The sequence below is a fragment of the Podarcis muralis genome, chromosome 2, assembly GCF_964188315.1.
Source record: "Podarcis muralis chromosome 2, rPodMur119.hap1.1, whole genome shotgun sequence".
Lineage (NCBI taxonomy): Eukaryota > Metazoa > Chordata > Lepidosauria > Squamata > Lacertidae > Podarcis > Podarcis muralis.
In genome coordinates, this window is record NC_135656.1 from 95,676,114 (window position 1) to 95,695,255 (window position 19,142).

Sequence of the window (19,142 nt, forward strand, 5' to 3'; positions counted from 1 at the left end):
GTGCTCAGCATTGAAACCAAACCAGCTGCTAGAGGTGGGGGAAAATGCTCTTTGATGTGCATCATGGAATGCAGTGAGCTGTTGCAGGAGGGTTAAAGCTCTTCCTCCTCACCCCCCACCCCTGCTAGCCCTCCACAGGCTAGTAACCACTTCTGCAAGTTAGTAAATTTTGTAGGTTTATCTGCAAGCTGGCGTATATTACTTTGGTAATGCAAGCACAATGCAGATAACAATTGAGAAGGCTGTAGAGCGGAAGGACCCAACCGTTGGTCTAGTATTCACTAAGGCTTGCCTCACAGATAAATTCAAGTAACTCTTATTACGCTATGCTTGTTCAGATCTTTAGGCATATCAGTGCTCTGAGGGAGCTGCTGTGTCTTGAACTGGGTTCTCAATTGCTTTGGGTTATCCTGACACGCAGCACAGTGCAAATTCAGAATGGTAATGCTGCTGTGGTGTGGATTTCCAGTGTGAACGTAAATAGAAGTGTCAAAAGGTGTGTAAGTTTCTTTTGGCTCTTGCAAACAAGAACCGTCTCTGACACTTGTGTAAACCTACACAACAACACCGGAGGGTGTTCACTATACATGAATCTGACCTTCAGGAACCATTTTTAGTTCATCAAAATTAGTGGTGCTGAGAAATCAGGACATCAGTGCATAATGACTGTGAAATTAGGAATGAGAATTTGCTATGCAAATGACAGGACAAATCATGTGAAAAAGTCAAGATAAACTGCATATTAAGACATTATGTTACATAAAATTAATACTGCGTCTCTTTCTTGCTTACTACTCCCCTGATTTTTTTTTTTAAAAATCCTTTTATCTCCGGATCAGCTATTGTCTACTGATTTTTTAAAGCGTGGTGCATAAAAATGTTCAAAACATGTTATTACCTTTTATTGTAATACATGAGATGACAGCAGATCCTTTTTAACAAACTATATCCTTTACCGCTTTTAGTTTTCTGCTGTCATGTGTTTCAGCTGAAACTAAAGAAAAGTAAGGTGCTTAAATATTACTATTCAAAGTCATGTGAGTTCTGTATCTTCCCCCCATCTTTCTCTCTCTTGCTTGCTCGCTCTCTTTTTTTTTCTGGTGAGATTTCTAGCGAAATAGTCTTGTTGCATTACCGGAACTGACAAAATGGTTCTCATGTAGTCTGCAAATTAAACACAAGTGCAGTGATTATTTTGAATAGCTAAATTACATTCTAGAAAGCTTGCAGAATTCAAAGCATTGTCATTAGGTATCCGCTTGAATACAATTTGTGTAACCTTGGCCAAGACAGCCTGTCATTTTAATGTCAGTGTTTTATCTGAACAAGACATCATCCTTTCAGATACAGTGTACAGGTTCCTTGCAAAGATGCCCGTGCAGAAACGTGTTAACAGTTGCAAATATGAAATGCTATCAAGTTCATCACTGTAGCTGTTTGTCACTGAAATGTCATGGAAAGCGGCTTTTAATGGTATCTCACATAATACGAAAGAATTGAAGCCATCTGTATGCTGGGTGAATATGGAATGGTAGAGACATCACTGTAGGAACTCCACTGCTAAAATTGCTTGGGAACAAGGTGCGGTTTTTGATATTGCCGAGATGGCGTTCATTTGCTTCAAATCATTAAGTTCAGGCTCCCCAGTGGTTGCTTTTGAAGGGTCTTACTTATTAATTAATGCAAAAATTTGTTAGAATTGATGGCTGCCTCTAGAAGGTACACAAATGAATAGTTCAGGTTTCTCGGAAATTATTCCATTGCAAAATAACGCATGGGGTGGGGGGGGGGCAGAGAAACATACCTAGAAGGTGTAATTAGTTAATGCTTTATTATTATTATTTCTGTGAACTAAACAAGTCAGGATTAAATTATAACCAAGGTGTTGGGAAGTAAAAGATGGGTCACTTAAGTGAACCAGAGGAATGATCTTGAATGTTTGAAGTGGAAAGAGAAGTGCTTATTATCTTGAAAAACAACAACCACAACCATGATGAACAACATATTGAGTTGCTTGTTTGTTTACACTTTCCTAATTCTTAGGTTCCTGTGTCAGTGGCTATGATGACACCTCAAGTTATCACTCCTCAGCAAATGCAGCAGATCCTCCAGCAGCAAGTGCTAACTCCGCAGCAACTTCAGGTCCTGCTCCAGCAGCAGCAGGCACTCATGCTTCAGCAGGTAAACAGTTTGTTTCCTTTGCAGCCGTTCAGCTCACCAACACTGCTATTGAAGGACTAGCCTCTTTGAGCTGATTTTGAAGTCATGATTTTTTCCTCCACAGCAGACAAACATCCTATGTGAATTGGGTAGACAGGCAGGCATAGACTACACACACACACACACACACACACACACACACACACACACACAAAAGCTTATGCGAGAACAAAATTAGTTGGTCTCTAAGGTGCTACTGGACAATTTTTTAATACAGTGGTAACTCTAATTGCGGACACGATCCGTTCCGGAGTGCCGTTCGCACCCCCAAAAAGTCCACAACTAGAGTGGCGCTTCTGAGCAAGCATGGAGTGCGATAGAGCGCTTCTGCGCATGTGCAAAGCGTGCAGAACGCTTCTGCACACACAGCGAAACCCAGAAGTAGACACTTGTGGGTTTGCCGCATTCGCAAGCCGAAAAGATGCAACATGAACCTAACGCAACGCTAAGTATGACTATATATTTCGACTGCGTCAGAGCAACACAGCTACCTACCTGAATCTACACACAGACACACACACAAACGTGTTCTTATAAGGACAATACATCTGTTGTAGCCCCTATACCAGCTGTAACTCTCTTCATACTTTGGCACATGAATGCTACATAATAGTTGCAGCTTTAGATGATGACTGAGCATATATCCCTCTCTTCACTGCATTCTCAAAAATACAGTACCGGGGACTAAAGATTCCAAAGCCTTTCAGAATGGGATGTAGATTTTTCACCAGATTTTTCCAAGTTTTCAAATATATTATAATGGTTGCTTTTCACCTACATCTACCAAAAAGAACCTGCGCCATAACTAGTTAGAATAAACAAGAGGTCAAAGTACTTTTTCCCCCCAGCTTACAGAGCATATAAGGAAACACACTGGAAAAACAACTAGCAGGTGGAGCATTTAGGGAGCCAGTTGTTAAGAGAATAGAATGCAGTTATGGGAGACCTGGGTTCAAAACTCCACTCCGCTGCAAAGCTTATTTGGTGTGTCAGCCTAACCGACTCATAGAATCAGAGAATTGTGGAGTTGGAAGGGACCATGAGGGTCATCTAGTCCAACCCCCTGCAATGCAGGAACTTTTAAGATTTAATAGATTATACCCTGGGATAATTTTTTTATAACCTCAGTGCAATTGCTGCCTGTCCGCTTTTACTATATTAGTGGTCATATCACTTGTGGTCATATCTCCCTTTAGTGGGTTACATCTAGCCGTGGCTCACGCATTGGCTTTCACATATGTGGTGGTAAACAAAACAATTACGTCTAGGCACATCATTTAAGAAGGCAACAGTGAAGTGTGTACAAACCCTTGCATGTCATGGAAACGCGTGTTAGACTTTTGATGTAAAAAGATAAAGGTACCCCTGCCCGTACGGGCCAGTCTTGCCAGACTCTGGGGTTGTGCGCCCATCTCACTCAAGAGGCCGGGAGCCAGCGCTGTCCGAAGACACTTCCGGGTCACGTGGCCAGCGTGACAAGCTGCATCTGGCGAGCCAGCGCAGCACACGGAACGCCGTATGCCATGAATTAATATCGTTCTCTCTCTGTGGGTTAGTGGAAATGCAAAAATGACTTTGAGGTTTACATATCTCAGTGAGCTATGCAGGGTTAATTCATTAATGGTGCAGCAATGCCAAAGTCCATTGCAAGTTGACCTTGTGCGCTGTGCCTTAGTCATTCACTCTCACTCTCTCTCTCTCTCACTCATTCATTGAATGGAACTTTCAAAAAAGCTATCTATCTGGGAGATTGGGCAAGGTGGGTGGAAGCAGGGAGCCTGTGCCTGTACCAAACAACGCTTAGTACAGTACAATGCAATGATGATTTAGAAAGCATGTATTGCTTCTAAATAAAGATTCACCAGGCTCTCCCAGCAAGGGCATTTTGGCTTTGTTGTTCCAACCAAAGGTCATTCCTTGCCTTATTTTAATTAGTTTGTGTAGAAAATGGTATGTTTTTCATCAGTTCATTTTGGAGATTACTTTTCAAACGATAATGCCAAGAATAGTCAGTGTGCACTGAATTTATTGTCGAGTTTCAAACTAAAGGTCAGACTGTTACAGATAAAAGGATGCTATTTTTCAAATCGCAGTTTGTGTGTTACACCAAAAGGGGATCCTGAATTGGCTCTCCTACTTTGTTTTACTTAACAGTCTCTTTCTCTCCCCCTCCCTCTCTGTTTCTCTCTCTCTCTCTCTCTCTCTCTCTCTCTCTCTCCCTTTTCCTTTGTAGCAGCAGCTTCAAGAATTTTATAAGAAACAACAGGAACAGTTGCAGCTACAACTTTTACAGCAACAACATGCCGGAAAACAGCCTAAAGAGGTACAACTAAAGCCCATTTTTCCCTTGCAAACCACAGAACCCGAAAGAAAGTATAGCAACTTTAGAACCATCATTTATCTTGCTAATGGTTGTGAAGTTGAGCTGAATGCACTGGGTCCCAGATTTTAGGGTTAGACGTAAGAACATGTATTCTCTTTGCTGCTGCTTCTTTAATTTGGTCCTCCCATTTTCTTCCTACGGTATGTTATAACAGCACATTATAGCTGTAATTTTTTTCAGAAGAAGGAAATGTTTCTGGAAGTTACTACTTGAAAGATTGCACTAACAACTTGTGTTTCCAAAACGTAGCACAATGAAAATCTCTAGTGCTGTATTTGCTGGAGTCTTCGAGGTTGTGTACACATTTGCCCTGACCCAGCATCTCTCTAGATGAATGGAGAATTAATATGCATAAAATGGTTCTGTGCTTATAATTCCCCAGTCCAGCAGCTAACACGGTGCACATGTAGACTGGTAAACAAAGCTGAAATCTTGCTATTCAGAAGAAGGAGCTGGAGGCTGGATTCAGTCTCCCCTTCGCTGCCAAACAGTTGATTGATGGATTCCAGCTCCTTTTACTACACTACGTGTGTGCTGCCCTGATTACTGCATGCACACTTTGTTTGGATTGAGGCCATTGGTTGCAACCCAGATAGAACGGGGTATCCTGAGGGGATGCGTCACACATGACATTTTTCTTTTCCTGAACTGGGGACCAATCTCTGGGTAGCTTTGCGGATTTTTTTAAGTTGGCTCAAAAAAGTTGTGCGCAGGTTCATGGGCTTGCCCTCACTACACCTGACCAGAACTCTTGAATCTGGGCCCAGATACAAAGATGGCATATCTGTCCCCACAGGGTCAGATGTCAGGACTCTGCTTTGGATATTGTAAACCAGCCCTGTATTTAAACACCAGCCTTGCAAGCCCAAAGTCACAAGGGATTTCATGCAGGCGAGTGTATAGAAATGCAACCCAGCGCTACAGGAGGGGGTGGAGCTCTTTGTGTCTTTTCTGGCAGCTCCATTCAGGCTAGTATATCTGTTTTTCAGGCTGGTAAATTTTGTGGACTTGCTTGGAAGGATTCTCTTAAACAAGCGGAGGAAGAGGAACTGCCACTCTTTCTATCCCCTTCCTTCCTTGTTCAGAATGTCCAAAGCAAATTCCAGGGTAGGGGGAAAAAAACATCTGGTGTGAAGCAGCCTTAAGACTCATTTAAATAATGGGAGATGGAAGCACAAAGCTCTGAAGCCCCATTCACTCACTAGGATTTAAGCACTTCTAACTAGTCTCTACGGGCAGGGGTACCTTTACCTTTACCTTTAACTAGTCTCTGATGTTGCATGCATTATCTTCTACCCCTTAACATAACAGCTGTGCTTGGCTATAAAACTGTGATTGTCAAACCATGTTTCAGGGTATTTTGTGGCACTTCTGAAGTTCATCAGGTGCTCCGCAGTGAGAAGATGAGGAATGAAGGTCAAGCTTCTGAATGACAGCTTGTACCTAGAATCATAGAGTGGGGAGGGACCCTGAGGATCATCTAGTCCAGGCTTCCTCAACCTCGGCCCTCCAGATGTTTTGAGACAACAATTCCCATCATCCCTAACCACTGGTCCTGCTAGCTAAGGATCATGGGAGTTGTAGGCCAGAAACATCTGGAGGGCCAAGGTTGAGGAAGCCTGATCTAGTTCGACCCCCTGCAATGCAGGAATATGCTGCTGTCTCTTATGGGGATTGAACCTGCAACCTTGGCTTTATCAGCACCACACTCTAGCTGTGCACCCACAGATTATTGTTCTGTATGTGATCTAGGATGCAACATGCCTCTGAGTACCAGTTTCTGGCAACGACAAAGGCCCTCTTATGGACTGTTTGGATGATGTGAGAAACAGTAATATAAGCCAGTTCTAGATCCTGCTCCATAATCATCTGCACATAGGTCCCATGACAAACCAGGCAGAAGTTCTTTGACAAAGGAGCTGATGACATGGAACAGTTCCCTGAAGTTACAGATTTAGGGAGCTCGCAAGCCGAGCTTTGGGGTAGCTTGCTAATGGAGGTGAAACTTGGGTCTGGGAGGAATAGGTTTACCCTCTAAAGTACCCTGGTTAAAATAAACATATCACACACACACACACTGAAAAAGACTGTTGAGGATTATACCATGCATAACATGGACCAAAAAATATAGTGAACATTACATGAGCAAAATCTATGATTGGAAATGATAGCTGAAAAATTGAATTGTTGGTACATTTATGAAATTGTGAAACTTATGGGATACAGTGGGGTCCTCTTCCCTTCTACATCAGTTGTTACTGATAGTTGAATTGATGCTGCCATATGCCTTTCACAATTTGCAACTTTGCAAATTCTGCTGTATTTTATAAATTTTGCCTTGGTTTGTGTTCCTTCAAGACCATAAATTGCCATCTAGAAAATACATGGTGGATTGTGGAAACTCTGTTGGTATTAAGGTGTCCCACCCCCTGCCCACTGCATGATTGCCTGTTGGGATGCCTAGAATGTTGTGCTGTATTACACGATGCTCCCACACCTGAGTTGGCTGTGTGTCAGCATGGTAGTTGTGATTTATGCAAGCACACATTACCAGATTGGTCCACACACTTTCTTGGCCTCCATCAACCCGCTCTCCCTATTGTGGAAAACCAAGTTTTAAGTCAAGTGTGAATTTTTACAGTCGCGTTATGAAAATAAGGGGGGGGGGTTTATAATGGGAAACGCTGACATGAACCTTTACTATAGCCCGTTAACGGGCGCCACTATAATAAAAAAGGGAACAGATTAAAAAATGTCTAAAATGTAAATCTAAAGGACTAACAGTAATTAAAATGGAAATGGCACAGGGAGGGAAGGCATGTAATTGTGAGATATCACTGTGCAGAATGCTCTCAGCTTTGTTTTGCTGGCTGTTTTTCTAATTCAGTAGGGCTTACTCATCAGTGGCAGTTCAATGCGCGTTAATGACTCTGGGATGCAGGCATCACTCTGGACAAAGAAATGATTATTGTGCGGTCAAAAGAAGTTCAAAGACAAGAAGGGAATTTCAGTTTTTCCCTTAGAGATCCACATTCAAGAGCATATAAATTAAGCCAAATGTTAAAAACCACAGTCTGAAAGCTGACTTCAAAGTCACAACTCTCTAATTAATGAACTGCGAGCTTCAGTTTGGACAAGTCGTGGTTTGATGCGCCCATAAATCAACATGACAGGTCTGTTTCACAGTCTCAGACAGTGCTTGTCATTGAGTCGCATCAGATGTAAACACAGCAAAAAAAAAAAAAAAAAAGAAGGGAAAAAAAGAGGGAATATGAAGGAGGTGCAATTGATCAACAGAATTGGTAAAAACCCACTTTTGAAGCACATTATGCATGATCACAGGAAATGGCTATAGCCTCAAGAGGCTTTCTCCTTCTGCTGTTGCTTTTTTGAATCAGATTTCTAACAACCTTCAAAAGGGAGAATAAGAATTATGGAGCTTCTCCCCTGTGGCTGCCAGGCAATAACCCCCTGTTGTTATTTTGTGCTTCTTTCTTTTCAAAGGCGTCAAATTTTAGTTTTTTAAAGATCTTTAACTCTATATTTGAAGACAAACAATAAAGGGCTGCCACTGTCATTCTTATCAGTTACCAGGGATTGTATTTTTTTCTTTCTGTTGCCACTTCTTATTAACCTCTTATTTGGTCTATTAGACATAGTTTTGAATGCAAGCCTGCATGCTGGGAGAACATGAAAGTTCAGATGAGCTCAGAGGGCAGATAAAGAAATTTGAAGGGGAAAGTTACACAGCAGAATGAACGATAAAAGTTAACTCTTCTAAATTGCTGTTGTCAGACAGGAGAGCGTCTCTGACACAAAGATGATGGCTTGGAGAAGAAGGAAAAATACTTTCTGTGTTAAAAAGGCAGGATGGAGGGTTGGACAATGTAATGGCATTTCAATATCCATCACAACTGATTTACTGTGGTCACACGCCTGATATTGTGGTATCCAAAGTTACAATAAGAGAAATCTCCTTCCTATTTTAAAATTAGTATTACAACATTGATTGATGTAAGGAGAGCGAAGGGCACACACCCCTTGCTTTTAGCTGCTGTTTGCTGGGGGGGGGGCGCTTTTTCTTTTAATAACCAGATGGTTTAAGTGAGGGGTGCTTCAAGCAATACAAACCCATCTCTGATGGTTTTTCACCGCCATCTTCTTCAGTGAAAGAGGAATTAATATGCACATGGTAAGCCATGTGTCTGTCTGTGCCCATGCATATGGCATGAGTGAATGCATGTGTTCAGAACTAAATAATCACATGACTTAATGGACTTAACCATTTTTAACCATTTTTAAATTTGGCTCAGTTGTGCTGCACTCTTCCTTGTTGTTAGCTCCCAGTCGCATCCAAGCAGATCTGAAAGCAAGGGATCTTTGACCTGTAACCAGTACATTCTATATGGTAGTGTGTTTTTTAAAAATTAAAAGTCTCTGGCTTTTTGCAAGTAAGAATTAAAGGGAGTTTTCCGGCAGGGTGGAGAGCATGTTTATAGCAGCATTTCCATTTGTTGCAGCCAGATCTCGAGCCTGTTAACTCCCCAGGTCCTATTCTCTCGTGTTTTGATTTTATTAAGCACCATCCCATTGAGTCTATCAAATAGACCTGGGGGAAACGATGATGGAAATGTTTCTAAATAAAGGTGGGAAACATCCCCCACCCGCCTGCCACCTACCCACCCAACCACCTTTTTTTCTTTTCTTCTCTTTTTTTGCATTCATGTTGAGCTAAGTAGATTGTTTTGATAAAAGGCTGTTTGTCCTCCAGTAGTTATGACAATTTATGTTAGGCAGTAGGGAGTAACCCAAGAAAGGAAAACAGACCTTTGACAGCAGCTTTAGGGAGGGGATCAAAAATGCAAGTTTTATCAGGATATTTCAGCATTTTAACAACTGACTACTGACCTGACAACAGGACTGCACCGAGACCTTTTTTGTATGCATTCAATTGTGAGAAGTAAACAAGCTGCCTTGTATCCTGTGTTTGGTAACTGGGTGGGGAGCACAGTTTGGCAACGTGCATCGCTTTTAAGTTCTTTCTTGGACAATGGGCTTGTATACTTTTTTATCCTGGCTTTTTAAATGGAGAAATAGCTTTCATGAGCTTTTCCTGGAGGATAGCGCCGAAGACAACAGAACAGGCATCAGTCAACTTATATAAATAAAGCTGGTTTAAAATATTAACTTGCAATAAAGTGGCAAGTCCCTGACATGTCCAAAGCAGGGAGTGTTCTCCTACTAAATCATCCTTTTTACAGTATGAATTTTTCACAAGGATTAATATCTGAGGTGCTGAACAAATTATTAAACACTGGTTTAACTATCCTAGTGATTTATATTAATCCAATAACTTCAGGAAAAATCAGGAACAGTTGGATCATCTGGGGGCATGCTGGTTTAAAACTGAAATGCCCTCGACTTTTCAGCTTATTTACATGTTTGTTGTTCTGGCTGTAGATTTGGGTTTTTCAGACAGAAAATCAATTAACTTTCTCAGTGGGTAGAGTAATAGGCCTGAAATTGGTTGCTGATACGAAGTATGTGGAAGGCAATATTTCCCAAATCCCCGCAAAATAAGCCACTTAGAGTGCAGTCCTGTTGATGTCTATTCAGAAGGAAGTCTCATTTAATTCAATAGGGTTTACTCCCAGATAAATGGGCCTTAGCAACTAACAAGCACACACACACACAAATAGCTCCTATCATTTTGACGACTACTTGTCATCAGTGAACTCAACTGCGAGCAGTGAGACCTTTTGTGGATCCCAGGTTGGCTCAACCTCGCCCCTTCCCCACCCTCAATGTGCCCCATTTGGGGCTTTCTGCTGCCGGGAGAACTGCCAGTGGGCCATCCATATGTTCTATAGCAGAGCTGAGTGAAGGGCCACCTCCACAGTGCGTTGTATGGGGAGTTTCAATGACTCTGTTAGTATAGTTGCTGTGGCATGCTTTAAATAGTTATCGGAAGCATTTTCACCACCATCGGAATGTATCCAACTTCACTGTAAGTTGGTCAGCCTATATGAGGGCAAGGCAACCTAAGGTACTCCATACAACTTTGAACTTCCAAGTTCCATCAGCCTCAGCCAGCACTGCCAGTGATCCGTGGTGATGGGAGTTGTAGTCAAACAGCATCCAGTGGGCCACAGGCTCCCCATTCCCAGGTCCGTATAGAAAAATCAAGCAGGCAAGGGGTGTTTCTAGGTTATTAGCAGAAACGTCAGGGCAAGGCCATACCGTATTTTTCTGTGTATAAGACGCCCTCAATATATAAGACGCCCCCTATTTGGGGGGACTCAGATTTAAGAAAATGTGGGAAGATGGCCCCATGTATAAGACGCCCCATAATTTTTGACATTATTTTTTAAGGGAAAAAACCCAGTCTTATACACAGAAAAATACAATAGATTGTGAGAGGAGCAGGGAAATCTGCAAGGTGATGGTACAGTGATACCTCCAGTTGCGCACGGGATCTGTTCTGGAGCTCCGGTCAGATCCTGAGGAATTCTCAACCGGAGGTGCCACTTCTGCGCATGCGCATGGCGTGGTAGAGCGCTTGTGCACATGCTCGTGGCACATAGAGTGCTTCTGTGCATGACTGCGTGTTGAAACCCGGAAAAATACTTCCGGGTTTGCCGCGTTCACGTCCTGAAGGATACACAACCAGAGGTGTGCGTATCCAGAGGTACCACTGTATTTTCTATTCTCCATACCCAGCTCCTCCATGGTCCACAGAAACTTCATTCTTCCTTTCTTTAAACCAGGCATCCCTAAATTCGGGCCTCCAGATGTTTTGGGATGACAATTCCCATCATCCCTGACCACTGGTCCTGTTAGGGATGATGGGAGTTGTAGACCCAAAACATCTGGAGGGCCGAGTTAGGGGATGCCTGCTTTAAACCATCTGCAGATGTTCAAGGGCAGTGGAAGATGTTCAAGTGTGCCCATTCTTGTGCTCAAGTGCCTTTGTCCCCCACTCCCTGCCCCACTCCCGCTTCCTTCCAGCCAGTCAGCCAGATTATTCACATTGTCAGCTTCAACTCAGGGTTGATCTGTGGTACGCTTCTTACCTGTAGACTGCAAACATAATAAAATAATGCAGTTTATCTACCACAAGGACTGAACTTGTAGGATTCTATCCCATTACATGCTTGTGGTTTCCACCATTAATCTAGATTTGTGCCATTTCCCCCTTAGACTAGGTTTGACAACGTGTTGCGGGACAGTCAGCCCTCTGGTTGATCAACATACTTGTGACCTGGTTCTCAATCCGAGTTTATTTTCCCTTCTCCCAATAGAATTAATGTACATGTTGAGCAGGGAAGGTTTCCAGCTCCACTCACCTTCGCTCCTGTTTTTCCTTTGGAATCCTAGGAATACAGTTAGGTTCTCGAGTGATTTCTATTCATTTTGGCTACGTATATAAAGGAGAAGGGGGGGGGGGAGAGTTCAAATGAATCAGATGCAAAAAAAAAAAGAAAATAAAAATAAATCACTGTCTCACCTTTTTAATACTTTCTGAATGGTTCTTATAACTAATTTTTAGCTATTTATACCAATGGCTTGTTTTTAAGGGGAGGTGTTTTAAAATCAAAGTGCACAGATAGACCTCTTAAAGGCAAATGGAGTTATTCCAAATGCCATGCGTTTTTTCACACATCCCCTTCCTTCCCCTTCCCCCTCTCCCTCAGTTCTGCTGTCATATGGATTATATATGTTTCTCTCTGTCAAGGGTTAACTTACTTTCTGCAAATGTTAGCTACAAAAGCTCTGCAGACCTCCACCTTGATATGATTCCTAACAGATTAGGGATATTAGATAATTTCCTTCTATTTATTGTTCTAGTGTGCTGTATTATCTTTCTATCACTCAGATAATTACTGAGGAAATCTACATTAACTTTTTTTTTTTTGGCTGGCTTTAAGGAATAGCTAAACATTGGCACGATGCATTGATATTTTACGGAACCAAAGTTTTCCTCGTGTCATTGTACAATAAATAAAAAGATATTTATCAAAACTGCAAAGGCATTTTCTATGGTTTTAGAAGAACAAAGCAAATAAAATACAAGATGAGCAGAACCTAAAGGCTTCCTTAAGTGAAACAAAATTAAGGACTCTGAAGCCTTGAGTACTGTACATATTAAACGCATTCAAATAAGATGTTGTTTGCTAAATTATGAATGTGTGTAATTAAAATCTAGTGGCTGTTTCTATGAAAGATTTACAATGTTATTTCATCGTTTGTCATGGCTAATTAACAATATTAGATGAAGTTTTTCTTCTTCAAAGGTCTGATTTTTTTCTCATTTATTTATGTCAGAAGTGATAAACAGAGTAGTTAAAAGCTTCTCTGGGTGCAGCAGTGAAAAAGCAACATGTTCTTTTACACCTCAGAGGTTCAGGGTTCAGATCCCAGTGGAATATAGCAACTTAGTCTTCTGAGTGTGAATAATTCTCCTCCTCCCCAAGCATTGAAGTTAAAAAAAAAAAATTAAGTGGAATAACACAGGAGAGAGAACTGTGAATTGATTGATTGCATGACAGAGAGAGCTACTATGCAAAATGCAATAAATTAGCCAATTGGAGCCTTAATAGCTGAGACAATTCTTTAATAAGTAAATAGAGCATAGCGTGGGGTTATTTTTCATTAAAATTAAGTGTATATGATATGTTGGCGTAATGCTGCTTTCTGTGCTTTGACTTTTCAGCGCCAAAGTTCACAAGAACTTCACTGTCAACAAGGTTGTGAGCTATCAACTGCATCTTGTAAAAAAGATATAAGAATACAATTCCATTGTTGCATTCTCTCCCCCCCCCCCCCCCCGCCTGCCCCACTATAGAAGAATCCTGTCCAATTTAAACATAACACCAGACATTCCTGTGCAGTCTGCTTTAGCAGTGAAGAACCTTCCCAAGCCACGCATGGCATACGTACATGCCAGTTTGGCACAAAGCTGGAAGAAGTAGGGTGTCAATCACACAGACTTTATTTTTATTTTAACATGTTCATCGTTGCATTTATTTGTCAGGATAAAATCCATACAGATTTTGCGTGAATGATCTATAAGTCATACAGTCAGACTTTGGACAGAATTCAAAGAACTATATGGGGTGTGCCCAGAGGAATTGTTTACTCTTTCTCTTTAATACTCTTCAGACATCAAACTAAACCATAACTTCAGCATGACAAGATTGAGCCACCCCACCCGACGCAAGGAAGAGCGTAGGAGCTTTCGCTTCCATTTGCACTTAACCACAGCCTGTTGAGGCACCCAAACTGACAAACTGTGGTTAACACCAACTATGGTTTGTTTGATAGAAGCCGGGTTACAGCTTGTGTTGAAAATTTAGCAAGCTGGAGAATTATTTTTTTAACAGGAGAGACAACGCTTAGAATTAAGGAACAAGGTGTCTGTGTGTGCACATGCTCAGCTTGTGATGTGTTTTCAGCGTCAATGCTAAATCCACAGTTCTTCTACTCCACACCCAGACACAAACGCTTGTCATCCCCACCCCACCCAATTTGCAAAGCAAACTTTCGTTAATGTCTTTATGACTGGGTTATATTGAAATATACTATCAGAGTGAGGGATAATGGCTGTTTTCTGCAGCCTCATTTTGGGATGGAGTTTTCTGCAAATCTCAGTGTTGAACTTAACCTGCACAGATTCCCCCCCCCCCCCAACACCCATCTCGCGCCTTGATCTTCATGAGAAGCATGTTTATGTTTTTACCAGTTCCTCTAAAAATGCAAACACATCTTTCATTTTATGCTTTATTCTATGTATAATATTATACAAATATACCCTTATATTTTCCTAAGGTAATCAGCACATAAATACATGCAACAATACATAGTGTGTTGCTTAGTATTTTATTAATAATTGTAATACGTGTTTTTGCATATACAAGGAACCCTTGGTACCAAACCCCCACATAAGATGCAATGGTACTGTACTGATCAGAGAAGGGAGAGGCTGAATATGGTACATACAGCCCTGCCCCCTGCAAGCCTACAAATCAGAATATGGTTTTCTAGAAAAGTGAGAAGTATCCTTTGTGGGTTCCATTCAGTGCTATGGAACATAGACTCTGTCTTCCAAAAACCCAGTCCAAGTTTTTCTGGTAGACTAAATTTAGATACTGTAATGCAACCTCCCTCTGGGCATCAGGCCACTGGACACTCTTTACATGTCAAGATCAGGTACCTTCTCTCCCTGAATGTAATGGTTTCTTGGAAACTGATTATACAGCAGGCCTGCGCTGCTGGACTCACCAAGCTGAATGTGGCCTACCAACTGTGAAATGTAGCTAGCCATGTGCTTGACATCTCCCTTGGTTTTACATGTGTAAGGGGCAGTAAAATCAGCATTTATCAAGTCCTTGGTATGCAGTCAGATTTAGCTAGTGGGACCCAAGTTGTGCAGGTCTGCTTTGCAGCAATAAGTATATGTTCTGCTACAGGGCCTTTTCGGTGGTGGTGCTCTGGTTATGGGATTCTCTCCCCACACAGAATTGTTTCCAGCCATTGTTACTGACGAAACGTTCACTTGGCACTATGTTGGATTCCACCCATAATTTCTTTTTTCCCCCTTCTTTTGTTTCACAGCCCCAGCAGCAACAGGTGACATCACAGCAGTTGGCCTTTCAGCAGCAGCTTTTGCAGATGCAACAACTGCAGCAACAGCACCTCCTGTCTTTGCAGCGCCAGGGTCTGCTGACGATTCAGCCTGGCCAGCCTACCTTGCCATTGCAGCCACTTGCTCAAGGTATGTGTGGCGTGTTGAGGACTGCTGCCTTGTGAAATGAGGCTTTCACAGGCTTCACACTAATCTGACAAATCTATCCAGCGCTAGAGAAATGCCGTATTTTTTGCTCTATAAGACGCACCAGACCATAAGACGCACCTAGTTTTTGGAGAAGGAAAACAAGGGGGGGGGGGATTCTGAATCCCAGAAGCCAGAACAGCAAGAGGGATCGCTGCACAGCGAAAGCAGCGATCCCTCTTGCTGTTCTGGCTTCTGGGATAGCTGCGCAGTCTGCATTCGCTCCATAAGACGCACACACATTTCCCCTTACTTTTTAGGAGAGAAAAAGTGAGTCTTCTAGAGCAAAAAATACGGTATATAATACTGGGAAAGCACTTCTGAGTGTCTTGCGTTTTTCTACTTAATGGATGGATCTACCTCTTGGAGAATTAGGTTTAAGTTCCTTGTCCTAATGAAGCCTCCAAAACTGAATTTCAGGCCTTAGGAATCTATCAAGTCTGTGTTATAACAGCTTTATTTTGTGCAGCAGGTAAGTGATGGTTGATACCGGGGAATAGTTGAACTGATGCTTTCCAGCCCAATTAGCTTTGTAAGAATATGCAACTTTAAAAGCATATAAGAAAAGTTAAAAGTTACGCAGATGAAGAGTTCTGTGTAACTTGAAAGCTTTTACGCTCTTAAAGAAGAAGAAAATTGGAAATAAAATGTAGTATCTCTACTTCATATTGCTTGGCTGTCTTGTACATAGCGTGTTGCTGTGAGGCTGTGTGTGCATCTTACAGCAATGTAATGGGCAGAAATCAGGAACTGACACTTTTCACAGCATATCACCACACTTTCTACATTCACATATAGACAGCACTCAAATTGGAGGCAGAAATATCAGGGGGACCTTAATGAAATCCATCTCCTGACACCCATTGAATTTAGCCAAAACATGCCTCCTGCAATCTTCTGAAAACAGTAGCTATGTGGGCTATCAGAAAAAGAATTGCTGTGACTCCCCCACCTCCGTAATTGAGTACAGTGGTACCTCTGGTTACAAACTTAATTTGTTCCGGAGGTCTGTTCTTAACCTGAAACCATTCTTAACCTGAGGGTACCACTTTAGCTAACAGGGCCTCCCTCTGCCACCACCGCGCAATTTCTGTTCTCATCCTGAGGTAAAGTTCTTAACCCGAGGTACTGCTTCCGGGTTAGCAGTGTTTGTAACCCGAAGTGTTTGTAACCCGAGGTGTTTTTAACCCGAGGTACCACTGTACAAGTGATAGACTTTTTTCCTCCTTACCCCACCCCAATCCTAAATTCACCTTTACTGCCCAAAATACCTGTTCAGTTGTTTCTGGGTACATAGCAGAAGAGATTTGAGAGCAACCCTCTTGCTCATATATTATTTTGTCTGTTTCTCCTCTGGAGAAAATTAATTAACTGAATCACGATGTCTTGCATTTATCTGAACACGTGGTCTCTCAGTGCACTTGTTACCTTTTTCCTGCACTGAGGTCAATGGAGGGAGCATGCTTTTGATTTCTTTCCTGATAGAATCCTACATGCCAGGTAATGACTGAACAGGCTCAAATACTTAGTGGTTTTTATCGAAGGGTTGGTGTTGGTTATGTGCTCCAAACTCCCACTGTTCCTGAGAGAGGTTGAGACTACTGGGAAATTTACTTGGCACATTATGGACAATATGGATGAGTAAGAAAAAATAAAGTAAAAACCCTAGGGGGGAAAAGCAGGAGAAGGCATGCAGACTATTGCCGGTTTTGTACATGTAAAAAAATTACAGCACAAGTTAATTATACCTCCAGATTTATTGGTAAGAAACATCACAAGCTGTTCTTGCATACCCGCTCCTGGACTCAGGCTTCAGCCGTCCAAATTTTTTCCCACAGTTTCTATACTGTTAAGTTTGCTTGGTGATGCTCATTGTATATAGTACATCAGTTAAGCTGTCCAAAAGAGGGCAATTGGGCAGTGACAAGACACGGTCATGTGTAATGTGAAAGAAATGAATGTGGTGATGCATGAAGTGTAATCTGCGCAGCAACACATCAGAGACACCAGTAGGTAATTCAGCAGTCGGGGGCATTGATTGATAGGCTTCACAGTGTAGTATAACTATTAATTCCTATCACATTAGGAGGAAGCATATTTAAAAGGGGGTGAGCACTGGAGATCAAGCAAACACAAAACAAAGGCAGTTTGGGTTGTGTTGGTGGCTAATTTCAGTTATGTTATTATTCCCCTCCCCCCTTTCACACTATTATGATTCTGGGGTGCTGTTGTGTTGTGGAAAAGACAGGGGGAAAGGTAACTTGAGAATTCAGACAGGTCAGAATGCAACACATTCCTTTCCTTTATTGGAGAGATCTGATGGCTAAAAACTGATGTCGTTACGAGGTTTAAATCAACTTTCTGCTTGCTTGAACATGGTCACCTGGGTATGGAGGTACAAGGACAAAAAGAGGTTGAGCAACTCAAGTTGTCTTTGAGCCAGTGAGTACCTGGGGTTGGAAAATCGAGTTCCACGAACAGTAATCTGTCAGCTGTCCCCACAACATACATTTTTTAAGCCTTTGCCTGCATTTTCTTCTATAATGAAGAAGATACTTCTCCCACGGAAAGAAAAAAAATGCAACAAAGAAGAGTGTGAAAGTTCCAGTCTGTAATAATAATTGGCAATGAACGCTTAAAGTATAGACACCCTTTTTGTAACTGGCAACTGTTTTAAAGTACAAAAAGAATCTTTTACTAGATGGAAGTACATTTGTTCTTAAAAATACAAGCCATTCAATCCGTTTCTGCATTTTAGAGGTGAAATTATATTGGTAAATATGACAAAAACAACTACAAATGGTGCAGCATTTCTTGCTTGTTTCAAAGAGCTCTGAAGCAAAACATTTAAAAAGTTTTAATCAATTACAATCCATTCCTTTGCAATAAAACAGCATATATAACATTGAAACATTTGTGTAATCACTCCTGCCCTTACATTCAAATGCATCAATAATCTAGTGGTCTGTACTCAGCATCAGCTGTAAAGCAAACTTCATTTAAGAAGCATCCTAAACAACCGAACCTAGAACACCAGAACTACACAATACCAAAATAGAAGGTACTCTGATTCTAATCTCAGTGGACCTCACTTTCAAGGAAACATATTAGGATTTGGAAAGTCGGCAGTTCAAATCCCCAGGATGGAGTGAGCTCCCGTTGCTCTGTCCCAGCTCCTGCCAACCTAGCAGTTCGAAAGCACACCAGTGCAAGTAGATAAATAGGTACCACAGTGGCAGAAAGATAAATGGCATTTCTGTGTGCTCTGGCTTCCGTCACAGTGTTCCGTTGCGGCAGAAGTGATTTAGTCCTGCTGGCCACATGACCCAGAAAGCTGCCTATGGGCAAACATCGGCTCCCTCGGCCTGAAGCGAGATGAGCGCTGCACCCCATAGTCACCTAATGTCCAGGGGTCATTTACCTTTTACCTTATTTTATCTATTTGATGTGCTTCGAAGATAGATACATGCCTGTGCTCCCAATTTGTACCTACCAAATTGCTGGAACATAAATTAGAATGCTAATAACTATGAGCCCAATGTTAGAAGCTAAAAAAATGTGATTTCTCTCTGATATTACAATATTCTAGTGTCGGTGGGTTCATCGTGATTGTATCATTCCCACCTCTTAGGTTCTGCTAGTAGCAGAGGCCACTATATTTAATCAGCCCTTAGGTTTGATTTAGCAGTAACTAACTTTCTGCAACAT

General features: G+C 41.7%; 1 protein-coding gene across 26 annotated transcripts in view; it reads left to right on the plus strand.

Moving 5' to 3' along the window:
• FOXP1 (forkhead box P1) overlaps window positions 1–19,142 on the plus strand; it is a 526,973-nt gene that overhangs the window by 409,462 nt on the left and 98,369 nt on the right. For 23 of the 26 annotated variants that reach the window (XR_013392008.1, XM_028719402.2, XM_077925035.1 and 20 more), the window contains 3 exons: window positions 2,044–2,181; window positions 4,454–4,543; window positions 15,218–15,377. Coding sequence is in view for 25 of the 26 variants with exons in the window: in XM_028719402.2 (XP_028575235.2) it covers window positions 2,044–2,181; window positions 4,454–4,543; window positions 15,218–15,377 (388 nt within the window). In the remaining variant the exon portion in view is untranslated. The remainder of the gene's footprint in view (window positions 1–2,043; window positions 2,182–4,453; window positions 4,544–15,217; window positions 15,378–19,142) is intronic. The other 3 variants (XM_028719401.2, XM_077925040.1, XM_077925039.1) reach the window with 1 other exon arrangement.